Raw genomic sequence first — 24,810 nt, forward strand, 5'->3', positions numbered from 1 at the left:
ATTCTCTTCTTGAAGGCTGTAGGAGAGCCAGCTGGACGGATCCACGCAGTGTGGACAAAGGCTCATCAGAGTAATGGGGAAGCACATGTTGGCGGGAGCCAGAGGGCTGCGCGTGAGAGGGGAAGCTGGTGTGCAGAGTCAGCCTGAGGATCTGTGGGCGCAACCGAAGTTGCTCAAGCTCCGAGTTCTTTTGGCTGTTTCTCTGGGACCATCCGCTTGTAACTGTGTCTGTGTTTTCCAGGATAACTAACCAACCATCAACAATTAGCAGACGCAAACAAAATGAAAACCTGGCCGTCCTTGTCCAAAATCCAGTGATCATAATGATAATTCCAGGAAGATTACTGCCATCAAATGAACTCACCACTAATGAGCCAAGTGATTATCATGAAATTGAGCTTGTCACCATGTTCTAGCATGGGAAATTAGCCTCATTCTTATTAAACATTTTGTGTTAAATGGACCATTTTGCAAAGTCCACGCTCTATCTTAGTAAACAGTTCAAAAAGAGCCCAGCATCTAGTTTGTAGCGTGACTCCATGTATGGAGCTTGAAGTCAGGCAGCGTGCTCATGACTGCTTGCCCAGATATGTTTCTTGGACACCTTTGTTGTTTTCCTTTGGTACAAGTGGGAAGAGCATCACATGCGTGGTCGGAGAAGGCCCCTCTCCCCCTCTGAACAGTAGGCCGTAGAATTGGAGCTCACTATTCTTTGTGCTGTTGGCTTCCCTCGCTGGCATGCTGCCTGAGCAGTTGGAAGCAACCAGGGCCTAACCCAGCTTCACAGACCCATTAATGAAATTTGGAGGGCAGCGTGGGTAACGTGGTACATGGGACACGAAAGCAGTGCCCTTCTTGACGCCTGATCCCAGCTAGAATTTCTCAATCATGTCATGAGAATGTAAGTCATTAGACTTCCTATACAATTGCAGTTTTATATTAGGCAATATGTTTAGTAAAGCAGAGAATTTAATTGAAGACTGTGAGGCTAGCGCGTGAATCCCAGGAAGAATTGAACAACCAAGCAGCAGGAAGGGCATAGAAACCGTGGGGCTTCTGGAGTAACCAGGTCCAGGGTTTACGTTCTGCCAGGACTTTCTTGCTGTCCTCGCTTCTGCTCGTCTTTCTGGGTCAGCTCCCTTCTGTCTCTCCCTAGCTGACCAGCTTTTTCTGCCTGGCTGTGAAGAGCTCCCAAGGTTTATATCCTAGATGGTTTGCCACCAGAAGAGGCTCAGCCTGGTGGTTTCACAGGCCCACATCGTAAGCCATGGGAAGGGATTGCGCTGAGTCATTCAGTGGAAGGGATTTGGTGTAACTGGAAAAGACTGGGGAATCTAAGAGGTTGTAAGCTGAATGTGGATCAGCGTAAGATGTATCTTGTATGTGTATAATATACCCCCATACAAGCAAACCTCAATTTTGTACACGGTATGTTTCTGAAAATATACTTGCCGTTTGAAAATCCGGAAGTCAAATGATAGATAGATGAGCTGTCTGAATGAAAAGTCTATAATGCAAGGCCGCTTCCCTTGTCCAAGGAAATTCTGCATGTGTATGTAGATTCTTCGAAGCCTCCACTTGGGTTAAAAGAGGTTCTGGGCTGGACTATCCAGCACCTCCCTCCCTACCCGGGGTCTGAGCCGGAACACAGGTTTGGCCGCCTGTAATCTTTGCATCTTTCCCTCACTGTGTACTGGACCTTTGGAACACGGGCAGGGGAAGGCAGTCTCTTTCCCTCTCCATTTTTCTTTGCACTGTGGCAGGAGGCAGGCGTGGCCTCTGCTGTGTGCGCCCCCTCTCAGGTGACTCCTGGTGCCATGCCTAGCCCTTGGCGGCAGGGCACTGTGACAGTAATGAGAGGTGAGGGAATGGGGGGACAGTGGAACAGGGACTAGGGGAGAAGGAAGGTGGAGCGCTACCTCAGGACTCCTACTGGTGACAGACGGTGGCCCCAGGGAGCAAAAGCACCTGACTGCCAGTTCCTCTTTGTGCGATGTTTTGGCAGAGGGGTGCTCTGCTAGGCACTGCACAGCTTCAAGTAGGACGGATTAAGGAATTTCTGGTTTATCCTAAGGATAGGATCAAGCTCTGAATTGTTTTAAGAGGCTACAATCAGATCTTTATTTTAACCATTTTAAACCCTCAGGAGGCAGGTGACAAGGATGGCTTGAAGCTCTGTCGTGGCATTGAGGAGAGAAACGTCGAGAGAGTTGAGGGAGCTCTGTGACCTGCTGATAGGACTGGTAGTTTATTGAATGTGGAGAGGAGTGGGCTCGGAGCCAGTGACAGAGCCCCGGTGTCTGGCTTGAAAGACCGGTGGAAGGCTGTGCCACTGGTGTGCGTAATCCAGAGGTGCAGCTTCTGTCCTCATCCCCTGCCAGCCCTGGCCCCGAGAGCCCCTCGTGTTCATCATTTCAGCCGGAGTAGAGCATGCTCGGACAAGCTGGTTGTTCCTGAAGGTTTGATTAGAAAGACAGAGCACTAGGGCTGCATCCACACACTCGACAGACTCCTATAACTCCTTCAACATCTTCTCTTTCTTTAAGGCACGGGGTCCTTCACTGCCTCTGCCACCTGGACCAGGCCTCCTTCCATTTCTGAGAATTGTTTTAAAACTTGATAGATGAAACTTCTTATGTATTTAAATTAGAAGAATTGTTGATTTTTTTAATTCTAATTTTCTAAGACACGAGTTTATAGCTTACTTCTAGAGCAGAGCTAAAGAAAAGGATATGATCAATTTTCTATGTATAGAAACCCTCACTGGAGGAGAAATCACCTAACATGGAATGGGTGGGGTTGCTACTATTCCTGTTTTAAATTCACCTTTTCTGGGGGAATGGCCTTGAAATAGAGCTGGGAACTGGATTATTGCCTCATAAAACAGCATGAGGTTACTGTTATTCCTTAATTTTATATCTTTATTATGAGGTAATACTTCTCTTGCTTGATTTGAAGAGTGTTCTTGTCTTTTTCTCATATATTTGTGAAAACTAAATGTTAAAGGATTTAGCATAACAACCATTGCTAAATTATGATGTAAAATAATACTGTGTCTGCCTAGATAGTTTTACTTGGTTCAATAATATAAAATCACTGGGCTCATAATATTTTAGTACCTTAGTGTGTTTGGCAAAGAAAGCAATTCATGTTACCGTAAAAAAGTTAAACTAAGTAACAATTAATCTCAATTTTAAGGAAACATAAAGCAAAGTATTATGTTGTAACATGGAACATTGATGCAAATAACTCCCCAACTGGAATGTTGAATAGATTCTGAACTGGTGCTGAACCAGAAAAGGCTGGTTTTTGCTTAATTCTCTTATGCTCCAACATCTTTCCTGAAATCTTAATTTTTAATTTCACTTAAGTTATCACCAGTGCCCTGAGATGGTGGTGCTTCTAGAAAATGATGACTTCTTGCCTAATGATCAGTATCCTTAATTTCATTCTCACATATACTTTCTGGAAAAATTGCATGTAAACTTTGATCGCGTCTTAATAATCATTTCGCTGTGATGACTGTACATGTGTTGTGGGTTGAATTGTGTCCCCTAAAGGACCTGTTCAAGTTCTGACCCCTTCACCTGTGAATGTGACCTTGTTTGGAGATAAGGTCTTTGCAGGTGTAATCAAGTTAAGATGAGCTTTTACTGGATTAGGGTGGGTCCTGGTCCAATGACTGGTGTGCTTATAAGAACAGAGAACTTTGGGTGCAGAGATACACACAGAAGAAGGCCATGTGAAGGGAATACTTGTGATGATGGAGGCAGAGATTCAGTGATGGATTCAAGCCAAGGGAAGCTGGGACTGTCAGCAAACAGTGCAAACTAGGAAGAGACAAAGGATTCTTTTCTAGAGCCTCCTGAGGGAGCCTGGACCTGCCTGTGTCTTAATATGGGACTTCTTGCTGTCAGAACCGCGAGAGAATAAATTTCTGATGTTCTAAGCCGCCCAGTTTATGGTGCCTTTTTTACGGCAGCCCCAGGAAACTAAAACAGCATGCTGTATTATAAGTAAACAGTAGGTTAAATTGGTCTCAACGATCATATTATTATAAGTATATTTTATTGTTAGGTCAGGCGAGTAGGAAAAGACCAGTGGATTAAGTCTCAGTATTGAATTTTCTGAAAAGTTACCATACTCTGGTTTAGCAAATAATACGTCCCCCAAAGTTTCTACTCTTTCTGTCCTTATACAAAGTGAAAAGTAAGATGAAGTCAGTGATATACCTGAAAAATGTAGGACAAAACAGAATTTTTCTTAAAATAGCCACATATTTGAAACAGAATTTTCAAAAATTAAATTATCTGGCTGTTTCAATATTTCATTCACATCGTCAGATACATTATGCCTGATTTCATCCACCATTTATTGTGTTGTTCATTCAGTCGATATTTATTAAACACCTAACGCTTTCCGGGCACCAAGCTAGGTGCTGGAGAGAACACAAGTAAAGAGCAAAGGTGTCTACCCTTGAAGACACTACTCTGGCTTCGAAATGTGATCTATGTGGAAGAAGCCGCAGGGGCCACGTGGAGAAAGGGTCTGCTTAGAAAATTCGTCTTCGCTGCTGTAGTTTCAGCTGATCTTGTAAAACCATTTTAGCATCATTTGCTATTACTTATCTGTCCTCTTGTATTATAATGGAAAAAAATAAAATTATATTTATTGCACAGACAATAAAATCAGCAATAATAAAGTATGTGAAACCAAAAATATAACTCTTTATCAACTTATTTTTATTTTTCAGTGTTTCCTTTTAATCAATATCCAAATGCATGCTTACTTGTACCTGGGTTAGCATAGCTAAAATTTTGTTCTGATTTTTTTCACAATACAAAATCAATAATTTTTGTGTTTCTATGTCGTTTTTATTACATTATATTAAATTGTTCATTACATTATATTAAATTGATCACAGTTTGTTTAATCAATCCTCTACAAAGCTGAGGCTATTTCTAGTTTTGATTATAATGAATAGCACTGTACTGAATACCTTGTGACTTTTTTGGGAGGAAGTTTACTCCTTAGGAAAGTTAATATTGGGTAAAAGAGTTTAACATATTTATATCTTTTAAAATGCAGTGAGATTGCTTTCTAAAAGTATTAGAAAACTTGACATTATCACTAGCAATTGCATGAAGACACCATTTCACTGTATCCTTTCTGACAATGGGTATTATCAATATTTAAAGTGGTTTGATTATTGAATATATATATATATGGTAATCCAAAATGTATACTTGTTGCTTAAATGGACATATTTTGGCACCTGTGAGAGTGAACACTTTTCCATATATTTGTTTCTTGTTTGCATCTTCTTATATGATTTGTGTTTTCATATTCTTGCTTAATCACTTAACAGGCCCTTAAACTTTTCTTTGTTAATTTCTTCGTTCTCAATATCACATTTGTAATATTTACTGAAGATATTTTCCGTGATCTGTTGTGTCCTTTTACGTTTTGGCTGTTTTTCTCTGTTTAGAAAGGCAGTTTTTGTTTTGTTTTTATTTAGCTGAATCTGTGGTCCCTTCTGTTTGTAATCTGGTACAATGTTTCTACTGTTCATCGTCCCCATTTACCTGTTAGAGTGAAAAGGAACATCGGATTCTCCCCTTCAAGAGAGCACTTGGCTAATGTGTTATCCAGGTAGTGAGGAGAAAATGGCTGTAAAGATGATCGGCCACAGCTCCATCCTGGAGGATGGAGGAAGGGCTCGTGTGGCAGACAGGTCAGCATCAGCTGGACTAGTGGCAGTTACTTACGATGGTGTGCACCATATCCAAGGCAAACCCGAGCAAGCTGGAGTGGTCCTGGACACGAGGGGAGGGAGCAGTGCTCAGGACCAAGGATCAGGAGGTCTGCTAGGGTAGGAGAAGCAAGCAAAGCATCAGCAAGAATTAGGACCAGAGGGAGACCCAGATTTGATGCCAGGAGCCAGTCCAGCGTGTGAGGAGATGAGGGACGGTGGGAGAAGAAAGATGGAGGTGCGAGCTGAGAGACAGAGATGGGCTTTTTCCGGTCACCATTTCTCAGGCCCACACCCCAACCCCAGAAAGTGACATCTTTAAGGCTAGAACTCCCTGCCTGCGTATCTTCCTGAATTCAAATGTATGTACTGCCACACCTTTCAGTATGCTTAATATCTACTCTTCCGGGGCCCATTTCATGTGAGCTTTCAATTATGCTTTTCTTTAAAATGACACTTCTCTGGTGTTGGAGTATTTTTAATCAATAACTTACTGAGACTGTCACATTACACACATGTAAGTTACCGTTTTATGACTTTTAACTCTTAAGATTGAAAAAAACTGTGATCTGTGTCTCTGTTTGTATATGCATAAGACAATTTACAATTCACGTTTTAAATTTCCTTTTTAATTTTTAAAATGTGTTCTAATAAGGAAGGTAACAGTTTTATTGTAGACAATATTACAAAGCAGAAAAGAAAAGAAATTAAAACCTTGTCTACTTGGTTGTTGTAGAGAATATGTGAATAGATATATATAAAATTGAGCGAAACCCTGCATATGCTGAAGGTTCAATAAAGTGATTTGGGAGCATATTGTTTCTGCAGATTGGAATACTTATTTCCCACTTAAATTATATTTTCAGAAATTTTTGATGTCACTAGATATTCCTTAAAATGTGAGTTTAATAATTTATACCTGTATTTATGTCTATGATGAACACCTTTTACATAAATTTTTTTAACCCCTCATGTTCTTTTAATTTAATTTTTTTTTTTTTTTGAGGAAGATTAGCCCTGAGCTAACATCTCCTGCCAATCCTCTTCTTTTTGCTGAGGAAAATTGGCCCTGAGCTAACATCCGTGCCCATCTTCCTCCGCTTTATATGTGGAACACCTAGCACAGCATGGCTTGCCAAGCGGTGCCGTGTCCGCACTTGGCATCTGAACCAGCGAAATCCGGGCCACCAAAGCGGAGGGTGCGAACTTAACCACTGTGCTGCTGGGCTGGCCCTTAGTTTTATTTTTTGAATTAGAATTTGAAGGGCTAGAAATGTATCATTGCTATTTTAAATTGCCTTTCATTTATTGGTGTTTAAACATTGTTTTGTGGTGATGGACCATTTTTCTGTAGGAATGTGTATGCCCCTTTCTGTTGGGTTGTAAGAGCACTTTATATGTGAAGGACATTAGTCCATGTGTTTGATATTTGTGCAGATATTTATTTTTTATATTTTTGTGTATCTTTTAATTTTGTTTATTGTGTGTGTGTGTGTGTGTGTGTGTGTGTGTATTCAAGGGGGGTGTCTGGCTTTTTTCTATTATATTCCATTATTTCTATTATGAAATCCTTGTCTATCTTGGAATTAAAAAAAGGTATGCTATTTTTCTTAGAGCTCTTTCTTTTTCTTTGGTGAGAAAGATTGTCCCTGAGCTAATATCCATTGCCAATCTTCCTTTTTTTGCTTGAGGAAGATTGTCTCTGAGCTAACATCTGTGCCAATCTTCCTCTCTTTTTGCTTGATGAAGATTGCCCCTGAGCTAACATCTGTGGCAGTCTTCCTCCATTTTGCATGTGGGATGCCACCACAGCATGGCTTGATGAGTGGTGTATGTCTGCACCAGGGATCCGAATTCGTGAACCATGGACTGCTGAAGGGGAGCACGCAAACTCAACCTCTATGCCACCAGACTGGCCCCTTCTTAAAGTTTTCTAAACTTCAGTTTGTCTCAGAAGTTTTTAATTATGCCGTGGAGTAAAGATTAACTTTCTTTGACTAGGTAACTGATTGTTTTCCCGTAGTTTATTGACCAGTTGTCCTTTCCATATATGTTGGTAATACCTTCTTTATCCTAATAGTCTTACTTTCATCCTCTTTTTAAAATTGGGCATGTATTTTATAACATTACACCCTTTAGAACTGAGTAATGATCTTCTGGTAATTTGGACAAATTTTCCTGCAATAGAAAGCTATCATATTAACATACACATTGTATTTTCTCAATTTTATGTTCTTTAGAAAGTGAATGGTTAATGCAAACTCTTAATGTTTAATCTGTGAATTGCTTAATTCAGAGCTCTCGCGGCAAAACAGTGTGCTAAGTGTTTGTTACAGACCGTGCCTCAAGGCTGTCCTCAGGCGCTTTAGTTTATGTGAAGGATTCCTGAGCAGCTGCTCACATATCCCAATTTTACCATGATGTGATTTTCCAGATCATTATTTCTATCAGCTACAGGGACAGTATCAATGAATTTTGTTCTTTAAAGATAACGCTTCTATAGATTACTGGTTAGCATGTGAACCGCAGTATGTTGCAGTAATTTCACAAATAAATTAAAAAGATAACTTTTTCACTTTACCCCTGTGTTTCCGTCTTTTTGTTTTAGATAGTCCGTTTTCAACTGGAGGAAGAAGCTGCTTCTACTTGGGAGTGGCAGGAGACGTGAGACAACCACATGGAAGACTCCCAGGATTTAAATGAACAATCAGTAAGTCCTAATCCAATCTCAGGTTTGCTGGAAAAAGTTGTGGTAAGGCTACTCAAACTCATACTGAAAGGAATATATTGTAAGAAGCAAGTTTTTTGTTAAACATATTTTTTAGTTGATTTTCAAATTCTCTTTCAAGACCATAATGCAGACCTTTGGAAATTTATGCTGCTCCTGCTTAACAATATCGAATTTTGAGGTCTCCCTTGATTGACTGTTTGTAAAGCTGGTGGTAGAGAGATGAGGGCTTTGAAATGCTGCTGGGTTCTTTAGACAGTCTCCACGGTTTTACACACCTCCTTGATGAGGTTTTCGTCTGGTGCGCTTAGATGGTACACGTATTGTTGAATGTCAGAAGCCTAAGTATGTTACTAGCATGCTGCTTGTTCATTTCAAGGGTGGCAACCACAGTCCTCAAGGGCTTTCCTTTTGTGCTAACCTCTTTGCAGAGTGAAGAATGCACAAGACTCGTGGCAATCATTCTAAGATTCTGATTTCTCAAAGGGAAAGGATTTAGATGGCCTTTCTGCTAATTTGTTAGTAGTGTCTCCATGATGCTATTTCTTTAGTGTGTGGAACTGGAGTCAGTGGGAGGTCTTGCCCCACACTCCCACATTCCCACCAACTGTGGCCTAAGCTGTTCCCCTACAGACCACTATCGATATCACAAGTAAGGGGACATGTGTACCCACCAGGTGTGTCTTGTGCCGATTGATGCTGTTCTTTATTAGATTGTATGATCATGACTACATCTTAGAGTCTGTTTGTATCAGGCAACCGAGGACCGTGTATTTGTGTATAACAATGTGGTTATGATGAGCTCAACTTTAAAATACAGAGGAATCTTTGTTCTGGTGTATTCAGGCCATTCCAAGTTGATTTAATTTGTTTTCTATTAAGTATTCACTCAAAAGAAGTGATAATCGAGTCTTTAACTTACATACAGACATGACCATTGTCTAATTTCATTGTATATTATAGTACTTTTTAGTTTCATATTGCATCATTACAGGAAAAATGTAACAAAAAATTACAAAGCCATAAAACTATAAAAAATCTGTCAAATGGTAGAGATGTTATTCCTCAAAGATTACCTGACTTTTTTAGAAACGTAGACAAATGGCAGTGGGCAGGCAGGAGCTTCAAAGTAGTTTTTTGGTTTCTTTTAATGCTGGTTATTGAACTTAAATATTCATAGCATGGACTCTGGCAAAATGGATGATAGTCGGCATGACAGTGTGTCACCCATGCCATTGCATGTCTGTGGATCCCAGTGGTGTCAGAGGTCTGTGGGTGTGACCATGTAGGTACCTGAGCAAATGGTGGTGTCAGCTTAGTGACTATCCTTCAAGAGAGGGCTCTGTTGATCTGTACTTTGTTCTAACACTCTGAGGGCTCCTTACAGGTTTGTGTGGGTGCGTGCATGTGTGCGTGCGTGTGTGTGTTTTAGATTGACCAGCTGTTCCTGTTTTCCAGAGGCCCAGGGGTTTCCTGGATATGGAACTTTCAGAGCTAGAGCAAGTGGAATCCCCACAAACCCAGATCGTAGATTCCGTTACTCACCGTAGGGTGTGTGTTTACTCAAGAACGGATTTTCGAATTGTTGTTTTCAGTGCAGTGGAGGTTAAAGAGAATATGTTTTTCTGTTTGACTTTAGAGTGAGGTTATTACCTGGGATGCTTCATATCACGTTTTACAAAGTGAAACCCAGCCCTTGTAAATCTAGTTTCCTCCCATGGATATTTTAGGGTTGTGCAGCTCAGTATTAAAAAAAAAAATTCTTTTGTTTTAAGTTTCCAGTGTTATTAACATGCAGCAAGATTTGAAAACCAACAATCTAGGGTGACCTTCTGGCCTCTCAGCTCAAACCCAGCTGCTGAATTTGTAGTGAGCCTGGAAGAGATTTTGAGCGAAGAAAAGAATCCTCTCCACTCTCCCTTTCTCTTTCTCCTCCCTCGCGTTAGCTCTCTGCCTGAGGGTTGTGATCTGGTCAGAGACAGATGGAAGCTCCTGATCTGTGGGGGGTTGATAGACCGTCGGGAGTGGGTGCTTCTGCTTTAAGCCACAGGAAGCTTGACGTTTGTGTCAAGTTTTAATGGCAATACCTTTGATTTTATAAACATCATAAATCCTTCCTCCTTCTTCAGCATCCTCAGACTTAGAAGAACATACAGGCCAATATGTTCATCTTGTTCATGTGCAAAGGGATGCTTGGGACTATTAAATGTGTTGCCCACGTTGGCATGGCTGGTAAGCGTCAGAGTTGGGACTTCACCCAGGTCTTCTGACTCCAAGTCCAAAGCTCTCTCCATGATAGCATCCACATGCCTTAGTGCTCTCTCCATCATAGCATCCACATGCCTTACTGCTCTCTCCATCATGGCGTCCACATGCCTTACTGCTCTCTCCATCACAGCATGCACATGCCTTACTGCTCTCTACATTGTAGCATCCACATGTCTTACTGCTCTCTCCATCACAGCATCCACATGCCTTACTGCTCTCTGTATCATAGCGTCCACATGCCTTACTGCTCTCTCCATCACAGCGTCCACATGCCTTACTGCTCTCTGCATCATAGCGTCCACATGCCTTACTGCTCTCTCCATCATAGCATCCACATGCCTTACTGCTCTCTTCATCATAGCGTCCACATGCCTTAGTGCTCTCGGGTTTTCTAGTTTTGATATTCATCACTATAATGCATCAACTCCCTTTCCATTGATATGATTTCTTCTTAGTTGAAATCTTGAAATGACTTTAAATCTTGCAGAGTATGTTAACGTCTCAAAAGTTTTTGAAAAGTTAGCGTTTATTGAGATGCAGAACAAATAGGGTGGAATTAAAAGAAAGTTAATAAAATGAAAGAGGATTTACTTAGAACATAGCTATTTTTCTTCAAGAAAAATTCTTTCTCCAGGTATAGATGTACCAGTAGGTGCCATTTATGGCACGTGAACACTCCATCTAGTATTTTCCATAGACTCTCTCCAGTCCTTATCATATCCGTGCGATGTAGTGGTTGTTGTCACCATTTTACAGATAAGGACACTATGGCGTAAACAAAGTCAAACAACTCTTAAATAGCAGAGATTAGAATTGCACCCACGTTTAGGAGCCAGGTTTAGGACCCAGGTCCTAAAACCTGTAATGGATTTTGCATGACACAGTGTTGTCTAGTGGGCAAGGACTGAACTGTGAAATCAGACGTCCCCGACACTTAAATATTTCTCAATCATTGGGAAATTACTTAAACTCTTCCTCTTGTGTAGAGTGGGAGGATAATAAGTTAGATGAAGGGCTTAGCACATGCCTGGCCTAGGGTTAAAGCTCATCAACGTTAGCTGCTGTTACAGTTACCTGACATCTTCAGATGATCTTTAATGAGTATGCCTTCATTCTTGCATCACCAACTACCTGCTGGCGCATCTCCCCTGCCTAGAAGTACTTAGGTCTACAGGCTCAGCAGATGAAAATTGAACTCCTCAGCTCTCCTCTCCTAGTTTTTCTCTGTTTCCTCTCTGTTCCAGTCCTTACCATCTCAGTGGATGGCATCATCAGCTATTGAGTAAGTCAAGTCAGAGAACAGGCCATCATCTTTTCTCAAAGTCCTGTCCATTTTTAGTTTTTAATATCTCTCAAAGCTGTTCTCTTTGCTCCATCTCCTTATTTTGGAGCTTTATTTTATCTCTTGACTGTCTTTTTCTGCTTTAAGTAGCTTCTAGAGTGGTCGTTCTAAAATATGTACCTAGTCGTATCCTCTTCTACTTCACATCCTTCACAGGTCCTTTCACGCCCTCAGGAGGAGGTCTCAAGCGTGTGGTAGAGCACACAGCAGTAATTGCTTGCCTGTGTCACTCATGTCCTATGTCTGGCTTCTTTCGGTTCCCTGAAACTCGTAGGTTCTCTGAGGTTTCTGTGCCCTACTAGTGCTGTAGCCTCTTCCAAGATTGGCCTCTTCCCTTCCTGGGAAACTTGTAAATATTGAAGACTCACTGTGGCTTTCACTCTCTCTGAGCAGGCCTCTCTGATTGCTTCGTTCTTCCCACGCTGTCAGCCACTCTGGGTTATGGGCCTCTACAACGTGTGCCCTATCCTTCGGCATTTACCCCATCCCAGAACGTAGCCCACAGAACTGAAATCTTACCCGTTTCTTTGCCTCTCTGCTACATTAAGAGTACTTGTTCATCTCGCATCCTTGCTTCTTAGCACAATTCTTGCTGACATTCAGTAAAGGTTTTCATCAAGAGCTTTTATATACTGTTAGTAATGTATGTTGATGAATAGCCTGACAGACTTTAGAAAGGCAAAATGTTACCTCAGAATGGCTTACTGGCTCATGAATTTGTGTTTTACTTATATTTTTAAAAATTGCGCGCATGTAACACTAGTTTAACAGCACGTGATCAAACCAAAGTTTGCTCCTTCAACAATTTTTTTTTCATTGTATATGGATTTTATTTTACAGTCTGGCTTAGAAGATCTAGGGAATTTTAAGAGGTAAGCAGTTAAAGTAAGATTTAACTTTAATATTTGACTGAAATGCTATATTAGAACTTCATATTTAGAAGCAGTTTAAGTTATGTCCAATTTTAGCTTATTACAATTTTTCACTAAATGTTGTTCTTGTCAATAGAAGTAAGTATGAACGTAGGTTATACATAGCAGGATCAGAGTCTATACCAGCCAGCCCTGGTGGTCTCGTGGTTAAGCTCTGGTGCTCTTACCGCCACAGCCCAGGTTCGTGTCCTGATCAGGGACCCACAGCAGCCGTCTGTCGGTTGTCCTACTGTAGCAGCTGCCTGTTGTTTTGATGCTGAAAGCTGTGCCACTGGGATTTCAAACACCAGCAGGGTCACCCAGGGTGGACAGGTTTCAGCAGAGCTTCCAGACTAAGACAGACTGGGAAGAAGGACCTGGCCACCCACTTCTGAAAAAATTGACCGTGAAAACCCTGTGAACAGCAGCGGAGCATTGTCTGATAGAGCCCTGGAAGGTCAGAAGATGGTGCAGAAAGACCGGGCAGGGTTCTGATCCGCTGTCCACAGGGTTACTGGGAGTCAGAGTTGACTTGCCATGGCACTCAAGTCAACAATTATCTATACTGATAATCGAAGTTCCTTTGATACTGTGAAATATGTTATATTCCCGGTACTCAAATAAAGGCTGAGCAATATTTATTGTTTTTATAGCTTCTGTAGTATCCTTATATCAAGATGTTTTAAAATCCTATTTAGGTGGTGCTGAATGTTCCCAGAAAGTTTTTCTGGTCTGATCCATTCCTATCAAAGTGAGAGGGAGTCTGGCTTAAATTTATCATCAAGCTAGAAGGTTTGGAAAAAAAATGCTGTTTGTTAATTGTAAGTGTTGTGTGTTATACAATAAAATGGTGATGGCTGCTAAGTAAAATGCCGTAGGTTGAATAAGTTACAGTTTGTGGTAGGATTACATTCCATAATACTAGACCTCAAGGGCCTGAATATTCCTACATGTGTCAACATGTTACTGAATCAGTTGACTTATATCATTGAAGACTTATTTCAGTTAGTGAGGTCTAAATATACATTCATTGGATCCATATTATATATTATATGTTTCAGCAGTATTTTTAGAAGTTCATGTGTATTTGTAGATATTAATAGTATTTGTTTTCTTGCCTCAAACCTCATAATAATATGTATTAAAATTCTAGAGTTAGTTTAGTAAATTAATCTCTTTTCTGTCTATTTTTTTCTCCTTTAGAATACCAAATAACTTCAGATTATTTCTCAGCTCCTTGTTCTTAGAGATTCTATAGTATCGTCTTTGACTATAGCCACTACTAGCCCGTCTTAGAACCTGTGTGGCTGTCTGAGCCATTTGGACAGGTTTCTATCTGTTGAGTGGAATTGAAGGTGCCATCCAACTTAGCATCTAGATGTAGAGCTTCAGAATCATCAGTTCCTGTCAGTGTTTCATCATTCTTCTGGGAAATTATTTTGATTATTTTCTGTTTAAATAAATTTTTCGTTTTTGATAATGTGGCATTATCAAAATCCTGAAACCCTATTATTCCAGCTTTTTTCTTGGGTCCTCTGGATCAGTTTGAGCAGGATATGTACAATGTTATTTTCAAGTCTAACCAAAATCAGATTATTATTTTTGAAGGTACAATCTGTTTGGAAGAACTTGGCATCTAAACTAGTTAAAAGAATCATGTTTACAACATGTATTTTTTACACCATCCTACTGGACGCTATACTTCAGGGTTCAATGGAATGCTGCTTAAAGCCAAACAATTTCAGAACTGTTGTAACTCCAAGTTGCCAATTTACTTTGCAGTTATATAATAGAGTACTAAACTGTGAGATTACAAAGTCGATTCGTTAGATATATTTTACTTTTTATTAGTCATTAAGACTTACTCTTTCATTTTGAACAGTTTTCTAACTCTGATTTCTGTATTTTTGCATGAGTTTAAGGATTCATAAGATTCCATGAATTATCTTCTATGACCTTCTAAAATAATAATTTAATTTATTAAAACTTTCCCACAATTTTTAGAATATACATGTCTATGGAGAAAGGGAGCCTTATATTATACAGAGTATGGATTGTGGTTGCATACTGTTTGCCAAGATCTAGAGAGGAAATGCATATTAGGCTTTTCTTCCGTCAACTGTGATCAGTTGGCACCTGTGAGCAGCTGCCCATGTTGGGAAGGAACCCGAAGCTCCCTCCTGGCTCACTGGAAGAGTAATGTTGTCAATGTAGCGCAGTCTGCCATGTACTTGGTCAGGAGGATGGGGGGCACCAGAGCCTGGTACCTGCTGATCCTGGCCTGGTTGGTCAGCAGCTTTGAGCACTTTGTTTGGTTAGAATAGATGCAAGTAAGAGCTATGGTGCCATTGGGTACCAAAGTCTCTTATCTGAATTTACAACTTATATATGGTGTATCAATTGTCAAATAAGTCTACCTTATGAATTAAAGTGAAAATAACTATTCATAGGAGAAATGTAATCTATTTCTTTCATGCTTTAATAATTTTGAGAAATGGGAAAAATTAATGCAATGTAACTTTTGCTATAAGGTATACTATTAAGGTATACTATTATATACTATAAGCAGATGACCCATCTTCACTGATTGAAAGAGCTTGCATTCATTGATCGACATCATGCTGAGTGCTTTATGTGACCCATCTCGTTAAACCATTCCACAGCTCCGTGCGGCAGGCTCTGCTGTACCCTATCTAAGGAAGGACATTCGGAAGCTGAGCTTAGAGATCTCATTCAAGGTCACGACAGCTAGAAAGCTGTGCTGGTGGAATGTGAGCTCACGTTGTCTTATTCCAGAATCTGTGCTGCTAAACACGCTATCTTACCTGCTTTGATCAACTTAAATGGTTTTCAGACCCTTCTGGAAAAGTTGGTGTTTTAAAGTATGCATTACAACTCAACTTGATCTCAACGTATTTAAACAAAGAGCAGAGGTTTTAAATATCATGGGTCTTGGTGAGAAATGTGAGTTATTCCACTATGATTGCAGGTCAGCTGCACGATCTTCATTACTAAATATTTTGAACAGGCAGTCACAAGATAGCAGAGTGTATGAAAACTGAATGATAATTCAACACATTCAATTAAACAAATATTTAAAGATTTCTCAATCTCTGTCAGGAACTTTGCTAAACTAAGGATTAAAAGTTAAATATAATACGATTCTTATCCTCCCCCAATTTTAGTTTAGTGTAAGATTGTAAGATGTTATGACAAGTTCTAAAGTTATTTTAAAATGAGATTTGGACAGTGGCTGCTAATTTGTTCAGCGAATATTTGTGGAGAACTGCTATATTTGAAGCATGGTTTTAAGAGTTGGAAATACTTCGTGGACAAAATGGACAAATAATATTCTCATGGAGCTTATATTTTAGTGCGGGGAGACAAACAGTAAACAAATAGAGTATGTTAGACAGTAATAAATGCAAGGAGAAAAACCAAATTAAGCAAGGGGCTGGCCTGGTGGTGTAGTGGTTAAGTTTGTGCTCTGCTTCAGTGGCCTGGGGTTCCCAGGTTCAGATCCCGGGCACCAGCCTCACACCACTTGGCAAGCCATGCTGTGGCAGCATCCCTCGTAAAATAGAGGAAGATTGGCACAGGTGTTTGCTCAGTGACCATCTTCCTCAAGCAAAAAGAGGAAGATTTGTAACATGTTAGCTCAGGACCAATCTCCCTCGCACACACACCCCCCCAAATAAAGCAGAAAGCAGGACAGGAAGTTCTGGAAGGAAGTTGGGTAGGTGGGAGAAGCTACAGTTTTTGGAGACTAGTCAGGGACCTCACTGAGAAGATGGCATTTGTGCAAAGATTCAAAGGAGGTGAAGGAACGAGCCCTGTGGGTATTTGGGGAAAGTGGTTTTGGTTAGAGGGAACAGTCACTGTGAAAAATGTGAGGTGGCAGCATGCCTGGTATGTTTGAGGAATAGAAAGGAGGCCAGTGTTGGTGGCAGTGGTGGAGATACGGAAGTCATCAGGATGGGAGTGTGGAGCTGGAGGCACACAGATTGAGGAGGGGTTTTAGGCTATTATAAGAGCTGGAGCTCTTCTCTGAGTGACATGTGAAGGAATTGGAGGGTTTTGAGCCTAGGGATGGCATAATGTGACTTAAGTTTTTAAGAGATCACCCCATCAGCTCTGTTGAAAATAGACTGTATGGTGACAAGAGTAGAACCTGGACTATTCTAAGTTTCCAGATGTGAAATGGACAAGAGAGCAGTGGAGCTGGTGAGAAATGGTTGGATTCGGGATATGCTTTGAAGGGAGAGCCAAGATGACTCGCTGATGGATTGGATGGGGATTGTGAGAGACACAGAGAAGTCAAAGATGACTTCGAGGTCTTTGTCCTGAGCAGTGGAAGGATAGGATTGGCATTTACTGAGATGAGATGACTTAGAAGGAACAGATTGAGAGTGGAGATCAGGAGTTCAGTTTTAGACGTGGTAGCAGAAATATTGCCATGCTTTCACCAATCCTGTTTCATACTCCTCTCTTCTGGTGCATCGAGGACTACACTTCCTAGCCTCCTTATGTTTAGACGGGACCACATAAGCAGTGTTGGTGCATGAAATGCAGGGGGCAGTGATGTGCGTATCATTTCCAGGCTGAGGCAGTGAGAAGCCGTGGAGCGATTCTTTGGTCTCTGCATTCACCCATCATGATGAAAGAGGAGGAGGCTTCAGGGAAAGATGGCGGAGCCCAGAGATTGAGGAAGACTGGATTGCTGAGGCACAGCACAGAGGACAGATTCCCAGGAGAGTATTAAGCCACTGAGTTAATAGAGACACATTACATTTTACCTGATATTACACATATGTGTGGAAATGTTGGAGAGTCCATTAGATATAACTGTTTGGATCTCAGGAGAGAAGACTGGACTTCAAATATAAATTTGGGAGGCTTCAGGGTATCAATAGTATTTAAAGAAATGTTATTCATTGAGATCACCAAGAAAGTAAGTCTAGATAGAGACAAATTAAAAGGACTGAGCTCTGGGGCACCCAGTTTTAGAGGTGACGGAGATGTCAGTTTACTTCAGACAGCTTCTTGGTCCTACTACCATAACACTAGTAATCACTGAGTTATGCCACATGTGTATGTTGCCACACTCAGTGAATTCTCCTTCGATGTGCTTTCTTCCAAATTTTCCAACAATCGCATATTATATGCAGGTTACTGATTGCTGGGTTCACTTCTCTCAAGGGCAAAGGAGCCAGCACATGGCTGAATAGGTAGTGAGACATCATTCACCTCTTGGTGTTTTCCGTCGAAGTAACAAAAAGCCATAAATATTTAGAAGAAAATAGTGAACAAGTATTTATGATTTTCTCATTGCTGTGTTTGGAGATACAACCTAGCAAAGAACTCATCTCCATCAGAGTTTCTCCACTTCAGAGTTATTGACATTTGGCGCCAGATGATTCCTTATGGTGAGGGACTGTCCTGTGCATTGTATGATGTTTAGAAGCGTTTCTGGTATCTACCCACTAGATGTCAGTAGCACTTCCTTCCCTCCCCCATTCTCTCTTTAGTGACAGTCAAAAATGTCCCTAGATTTGGACAGATGTCTTCTGGGGAGAGACAGGAGTCACTGATCTTTATTGTATCTGCTTTCAATGAGTTATTTGTTTATATACTTACTTCCTGAAAAATATTTGAGCAGGTATACCTGAACATTTAATATAATATGCTATATTAATGCTAAATTTTGAGAGAACTGGGATGAAAAGACAAACACATGGTAATACCGAATTTAAGCAAGAAAGCAAAATAGCATTGTCAGGTTAACAGTATAGAATAATAAGGACTATGTTATCATTGGGGAAACTGTTCAAGAAAGGTCAAGAAAGAAATTATAGATAGTCTAATTCATACCTTAACTGGATCTTGAAAGGCAGGGTAAATTTGTATGCACACCAGAGGGTGGGTCCTCACCTGGCCAGTATCAGGAACGAAGACGCAAAAGTGTGAATTCTGTAGCAGTAAGGCATGCCCAGGAACTGTGGATGGATTGGAATTACTGAGTCAGAAGCTTTGTGGGGATGCAGATGCAGAGCGGTGGGAAACCTGGCTGAGAAGTCCTGAGACCAGGCTGAAAGGAGCTTTGACGCCAAGCTTAGGTATTTACATGTTACTCGGTGTCCAGCGTGGTGCTTGTCACTGCCTGAAGGACACAGATGGATAAGATACTGCCCTGTCTTTTTTGACTTTTTATCTTAGACATAATGGAAAGCCACATAATCTTTGAGCAAGAGAGTAATATTTTTAGAATGATGTTTTAGGAAAATTAACCAGATGGTAGGAAGATTAGTGAAGGTGTGAAACTGGGCATGGAAGATGGTTAGGGATCGGGAAGCAGTTTGTGTGTGAGCCTAAAAGGGCCTAACGCAGAGGCAGCAGACTGTTTCTGTGAAAGGTAAGACGGTAAATAATTTTGGGTTTTCTGACCATACGGTTTCTGTGCAGCTGCTCACCTCTGCTGGTGGAGTGTGGGAGCTGCCATAGACAATACATAAATGAATAGGCAGGGCCGTGTTCCGATAAAACTTTATTACATAAACAGGTGGCAGACTGTGGACCATACTTAGCCAACTCTTGGCCTAAACTAATGATGTGACAGTGGAAAGAAAGCATGGAAAGAGTCAATGAAAAGAACTTGAAAAGGAAGTTTGCTGAACTTGGTAACTAGCCAAATAGGGTTAATAGGAGGAAGGGTGAATGGTGGATGTGGAGAAGGAAAAGGCAAGGATTATCCTGGAGTTTCAAGCTTAGGAGTTACAGTAAGAGGGTTCAGGAGCAGGTGTCGGTAACTTAAGGGCAGAGAAAGATGTGTCTGAATTTAGAACTTTTGAGAATGCGTCAAACTAGTAACTGGTGTAGGTCTGTTGTGCCCTGGAGGAGCTGTCTAGGCTGACCACGTACACCAGAACAGTATTTTCCTTGAGGTGCTGCATATAGGAGGATATGATTTCTGGCAAAAGGGCAGAAGGATAAGGCTCAACCTAGGAGAATCCCAGGTTTATGAGGTGGACGGAGAAAGATGGATCAGGAGAGACTGAGATAGTTAAGGAACCAAAAGAAAGATCAGGTTACGACTGTCTTCAGAGCCAGCGACCAAGATAACTTCCAGGGGGAATCGATCATCCCTGCCTGACATTTCAAGGGTCGAGGAGAACGGGGGCTGAGAAAAAGGCTGTTTTATTTCCCTGAATAAAAGGTCATGGTGGCACTTCAGAATCCAGTCCTATTAGAGTTGTGGCGAGAAGAGGCATCTCAGAGATTCAATGCAGAGAAGATGACAAGGAGGTACGAGAAGCTCATGAGTTTAAAGAGAAGTAGAACTGTCATCAAAGGGAGGACCTTTTCCAAACAAGAGGAGGTTGATGACAGGGGGGAAGGATGCACTGGAGAATAGACTCCAGTTGTTCCAGAAGGATAATTAACAGGATTTAGTGGAGGTCAGAATGAAGAAGGTAATGTTGGCATGAGGCAGAGGTAATACCCTTGACTCTGACAGTGTTAGAGAATGCGTGTATCCTTGCATATTCCCAGCTGCTCTCCCTTGATGGCATTCCTTTATGTAGTAACTTAGGAGGGAAGTGCATTTGTTCACACAAGATCAGAAAGTGGGTGGAAGCATGGTAGGATTAAGGGTTTATGTTGTATAAAGAAGATTAGCAATAGCCATTATTTTAAAAAATGGTGGGCGATCTCCTAGAACTCAATACATGGATAATTGAGAGACATTTTCAGTTTTCCTTTAGCAAAGTAGGTCACATTGACTGGAACTTAAGACTGTGTGTTAGCATCGAAAGTTTATTTTTTTGCATTGAAGTCATTAAGAAATGACAAGAGAAAAACTCTTTTGCGGTTAATGAAAATACCTCTCATCTTTGGAAGAAGCTGCTCGCTCTGTTTTCTTTGGACGTCAGAATATCCAACAAAAAGAAGAGCCTATTTATTTAGATGTGGTTGGGTCAAATTTGACAGTTGAGTCAGATGAAAAAGTGCTTGTCTTACAGTACATGAAATTGTGTCATTTCATATCTTCTTGGATTAAAGATTGGTGTCTCTTCTCAGACTTCTTTAGGATACCAATACCCTGGTAAGGGTGAATATAGTAAGAAGTTCATGTGAACTCTCTTGACAGGAGCCAGGGTAGCAAGGTGGAAGAAAGATGGCACAGAGAGCCGAGGAGAGTTATGACAGAAAGGACAGACACTGCCTGCTAGCTTTGCTTAGCTGCCATTGTTTTGCCCGAAGTGCTGTGGCTGCCACATGTGGACAGTGGGTTGTACCTGGATTGTGAGCTCCCGATGCTCGCAGCTAACACTCACGTGGTCCTCGCTGCCTGCTTTATGTATTATTGATCCGTTTAACTCTCACTACGGCTCGATGAGGTGGGCACTGATACTGTCCCCAGTGGATAGGTGGCAGTCGCCCAGCTAGTGGGAGGGGGCAGGACTTTCACTCAGGCAATCTGGCTTCTAAGCCAACAATAACTGCTGGGCGAATCTGCTGGGAAAATGCCCTATTTATTCTTCAGTCCTTCGCTCTGACTCGTGCCTTCGACAAAAATCTTGAGTTTTAATACACGAGAAGAAAAAAAATTCCATCTTTGTCCGTTTTTTTCTTTTTCTTTAATTCTCAGATCTATCACCAGAAATGATGTGAAGACTGATGACTATAGAATAGATAGTATTTGTTTTTCAAGCTGCTGATTATAAAAGGGCTTAGGTGGGCCTTGGAGTCTGTCTTGGTTTTTCTACACCAGGATCTTTAGGAAGATTCAAGGGCACACTCACATCTCTTTCGCGTTAAACGTCTTGCCCACTTTGTCTCCTTTTCCTCTTGCCATGCTTGGTACGGAGGGCTGGGGACTTGCTTCACAGGTGCTCGGGCCCTGGGAGATTACCCTCTGCAAACCCTTCACCTCACAGATGCAGAAGCGGACGCGGAGAGGGCTTAAGTGCGTCATCAGGCTAAGGCCGTCACAGCAGCGCTGTTTTCAAATAAGACTTTTTAATTTGTTTCAACCTCAGCACTGAAATTTGAATACTTTTGTATACAGCTATTTAACATCTGGAAATTAAAATCAACCTCCTGAAAATTGCATTGCACTGTTGCTATCTTTAGAGATTGATGAAATGATTGCATTTGAACTTGTACTAAAATTTTGGGTAGGTCAGGGTCATGTAAGAAACCTCAACAAAGTTCTGAAACACTTAATTTTACATGTTTGTTTTTCTCTTAGTTGTTATTTACTGCTCAATCAACATTAGCAGAAGAAAAATAATTTGGCTGCTAAGTTACTCTCGTATAGGATTTCAAAGGACCTTATTAGAGAGAGATGTAATTTCATCCTCTGGGCCTTTTATATAACAGAGTGCATATTTGGGTTACTTCATTTTGACCCGGAATTAAACAATAGATTAAAGTCATGCACAGGAAGTTAAGATATTTATTCAACAAAGGTTTACAGCTGTGTTACAGTTGTTTTTCACATTGGCTAGGTTGTCTTTATACCTTATAGTTTCACACTCTTACTTTAATTAGCTTTTGTCTGAATAGCTCCTGCCTCAAAGAGTTTTCTGTTGGTTTCACAAATCTTATAAAATGTAGGTATTTGATAACTGCTGCACGTAATCAGTGGTTTTGAAATACATAACTTTGGCAAATTGGTATACATTATATGCTTTTGCATATGGCGTAACTACATATGGTCATAGTTTAGTTATGGTATTAAGTAATGAAACATGTAGAGTAGATGTCACAAGCTGTAACAATGCTTCAAATATTAGTATGAAGGGAAGTAAGCCTGAAGGGCTGTAAGGTCCAAGTAAAAAGCCTTTATGACTTCAGTTCTGAGAGCATCGTCATGAGATGAGAGAGACAATGTCAGGGTACCACTAACCCTAGATGTCTAACCGGGCATGTGTCCTTCATGGACTCTTAAAGGTAGTCACCTCTGGTCACTCACCCCAGGACTGGCTGTTTCCTCTTTCTTCAGTACTCTGATTTGCATAATAACATCCACACTCATTTATGTTTGGAGTGATTGTCTCCATCCTCGCTGTGAGGCTGTGGACTTATTTTTCTTCCATGAAGTACAGTTTTCATTGGCTGGGATCCCAGCTAGACTGATGCTTTTTTCTTGTTTTGTTTATTTGTTTAATATCTTAGATTTTGAAAGTCATTCAGAATTAAAGGACTTGCATATTATCCTAGGAAAATAATTTTTGTTGGAAAACCCTTGTGAAAAATCATGAGAGGTGTTTAAATGTTTTTTAAGTGACTTGTTATCCAGGCTTGGATAAGAAGCCTTTCTGAGCACTCGGCTGCTGTGCATTTATATGATGCCATGATTGTATCTGCTTACTTTTTGGATGATTCAGATACATTCCATTGTGCTTAAATTCCTCTGCAGAATCATTAATGATCATTTCAGCTTATGCACAATTACTTTAGAATGTTAAATGAGCTTGCTAATCTTCAAGGTGGTACATTTTATACTGAATGTTTCTGGTTTAATATTTTAATGCTAGACTAATTTTTTCCCCTTAGTTTATTTTATTGCTTTTTGCACAGTCATTGGAATTGTATGTAGATTATTTTCATTCTTGAGCCCTTAATGTCAAGCTTGAGATTTAAGTGAATTAATTGAAGGCCTTCAGGGTGTTGTTGTTTGTTACACAAACGTGGATTGAATGTTGATCTTGGGATCTTAAGCTGGAAGTTGCTTTACTGTTAGATTCCATCAGATTGAATGTATCAATCTTTATACAAGGAATTGGGGGGAAAAATGTACTCCTAGTGCCAGATTTTCTTGGTTTTTGGGACAAGTAACAAATTTTGGAATTGATAGAAAAGGAAAATTTTTGTGTTGTTAAAATTTTTTTCAGACTTTAAAACAAAACTAAACAATATCCTTTGACATCTGGATGTATGTGAAAAACACCCCAGAAAGTGAAGTATGTCTATTTAAATATTTTTGTCCTTTTTCTAAATGTTGTCCCTTTGGCACAGTCTTCGCGTGTTAAAGCTTGAGGAGACAGCAGAGACCAAGCAGTCCAACTCTATCATTTCATGGATGTGGTTACAGGAAACTGAGGACCAGGGCCATTCAAGAGGTTGTTTCCACAGCCGGGGGTGGCAGAGTCAGGATTCAAGCCTGGGCTTTGAGTCCCAGCCTGTATTCTTTACCGTCCCATGGTGCTTGGCTTTTTCATGTCCCAGTGCGTTCAGCTATGACATTTGTTGAAGTTTTGAGTCTAGAAAACTTTCGTTGATGAATTTTTTGAAATCACACAGGGTAAACCTTTACTGAAAGTTTCAGACTGATCAGAATCCACATGAATTCCCCGCCCTATTCAATTCCCAGTATTCTATAACCCATTGAAAACCCTTAGCCAGTATTTCTCATCCTCGATAGAATAAAGTTGAGGCTTCTTATGCTGAACCCAATGGTAGTGCTCAGTCGCACAGAGAATGTGAACTGATTTTAATTGTTTCTGAAGAACATGTCATTAGAAAATGGTATTAGTAAAAATGAAACTGATCTTGAGAAATGATCGAAGCATTGCAAAGAAGGTTACTATTTCATATTCTGTATTGACCACATCAAGAACTATTTAATCAGTCGTATTTTTAGTTTTGTTTTTGTTTCTTTGAGAGTCAGAAATCTCTGTGCTCGGTGGCAGCAGTGGGTTTTCAAACCCTGTATTCTGGTACACGTCACAGTTACCAACATCTCTGCTACACACCCTCTCGCTCTTTCTTTCAACTTGGCTTAGGTTATTTAATGCTTTTTAAA

The 24,810-nt window shown here is 40.6% G+C and overlaps 1 protein-coding gene across 43 annotated transcripts in view; it reads left to right on the forward strand.

Moving 5' to 3' along the window:
* The window catches only part of EYA4 (EYA transcriptional coactivator and phosphatase 4), a 296,887-nt gene that overhangs the window by 60,248 nt on the left and 211,829 nt on the right, over positions 1 to 24,810 (forward strand). For all 43 annotated transcript variants that reach the window (XR_011522142.1, XR_011522141.1, XM_070557212.1 and 40 more), the window contains exon 2: positions 8,361 to 8,462. Coding sequence is in view for 41 of the 43 variants with exons in the window: in XM_070557212.1 (XP_070413313.1) it covers positions 8,430 to 8,462 (33 nt within the window). In the remaining 2 variants the exon portion in view is untranslated. The remainder of the gene's footprint in view (positions 1 to 8,360; positions 8,463 to 24,810) is intronic.

This window comes from Equus przewalskii, chromosome 9 (assembly GCF_037783145.1).
Source record: "Equus przewalskii isolate Varuska chromosome 9, EquPr2, whole genome shotgun sequence".
In the NCBI taxonomy this organism is placed as follows: Eukaryota; Metazoa; Chordata; class Mammalia; order Perissodactyla; family Equidae; genus Equus; species Equus przewalskii.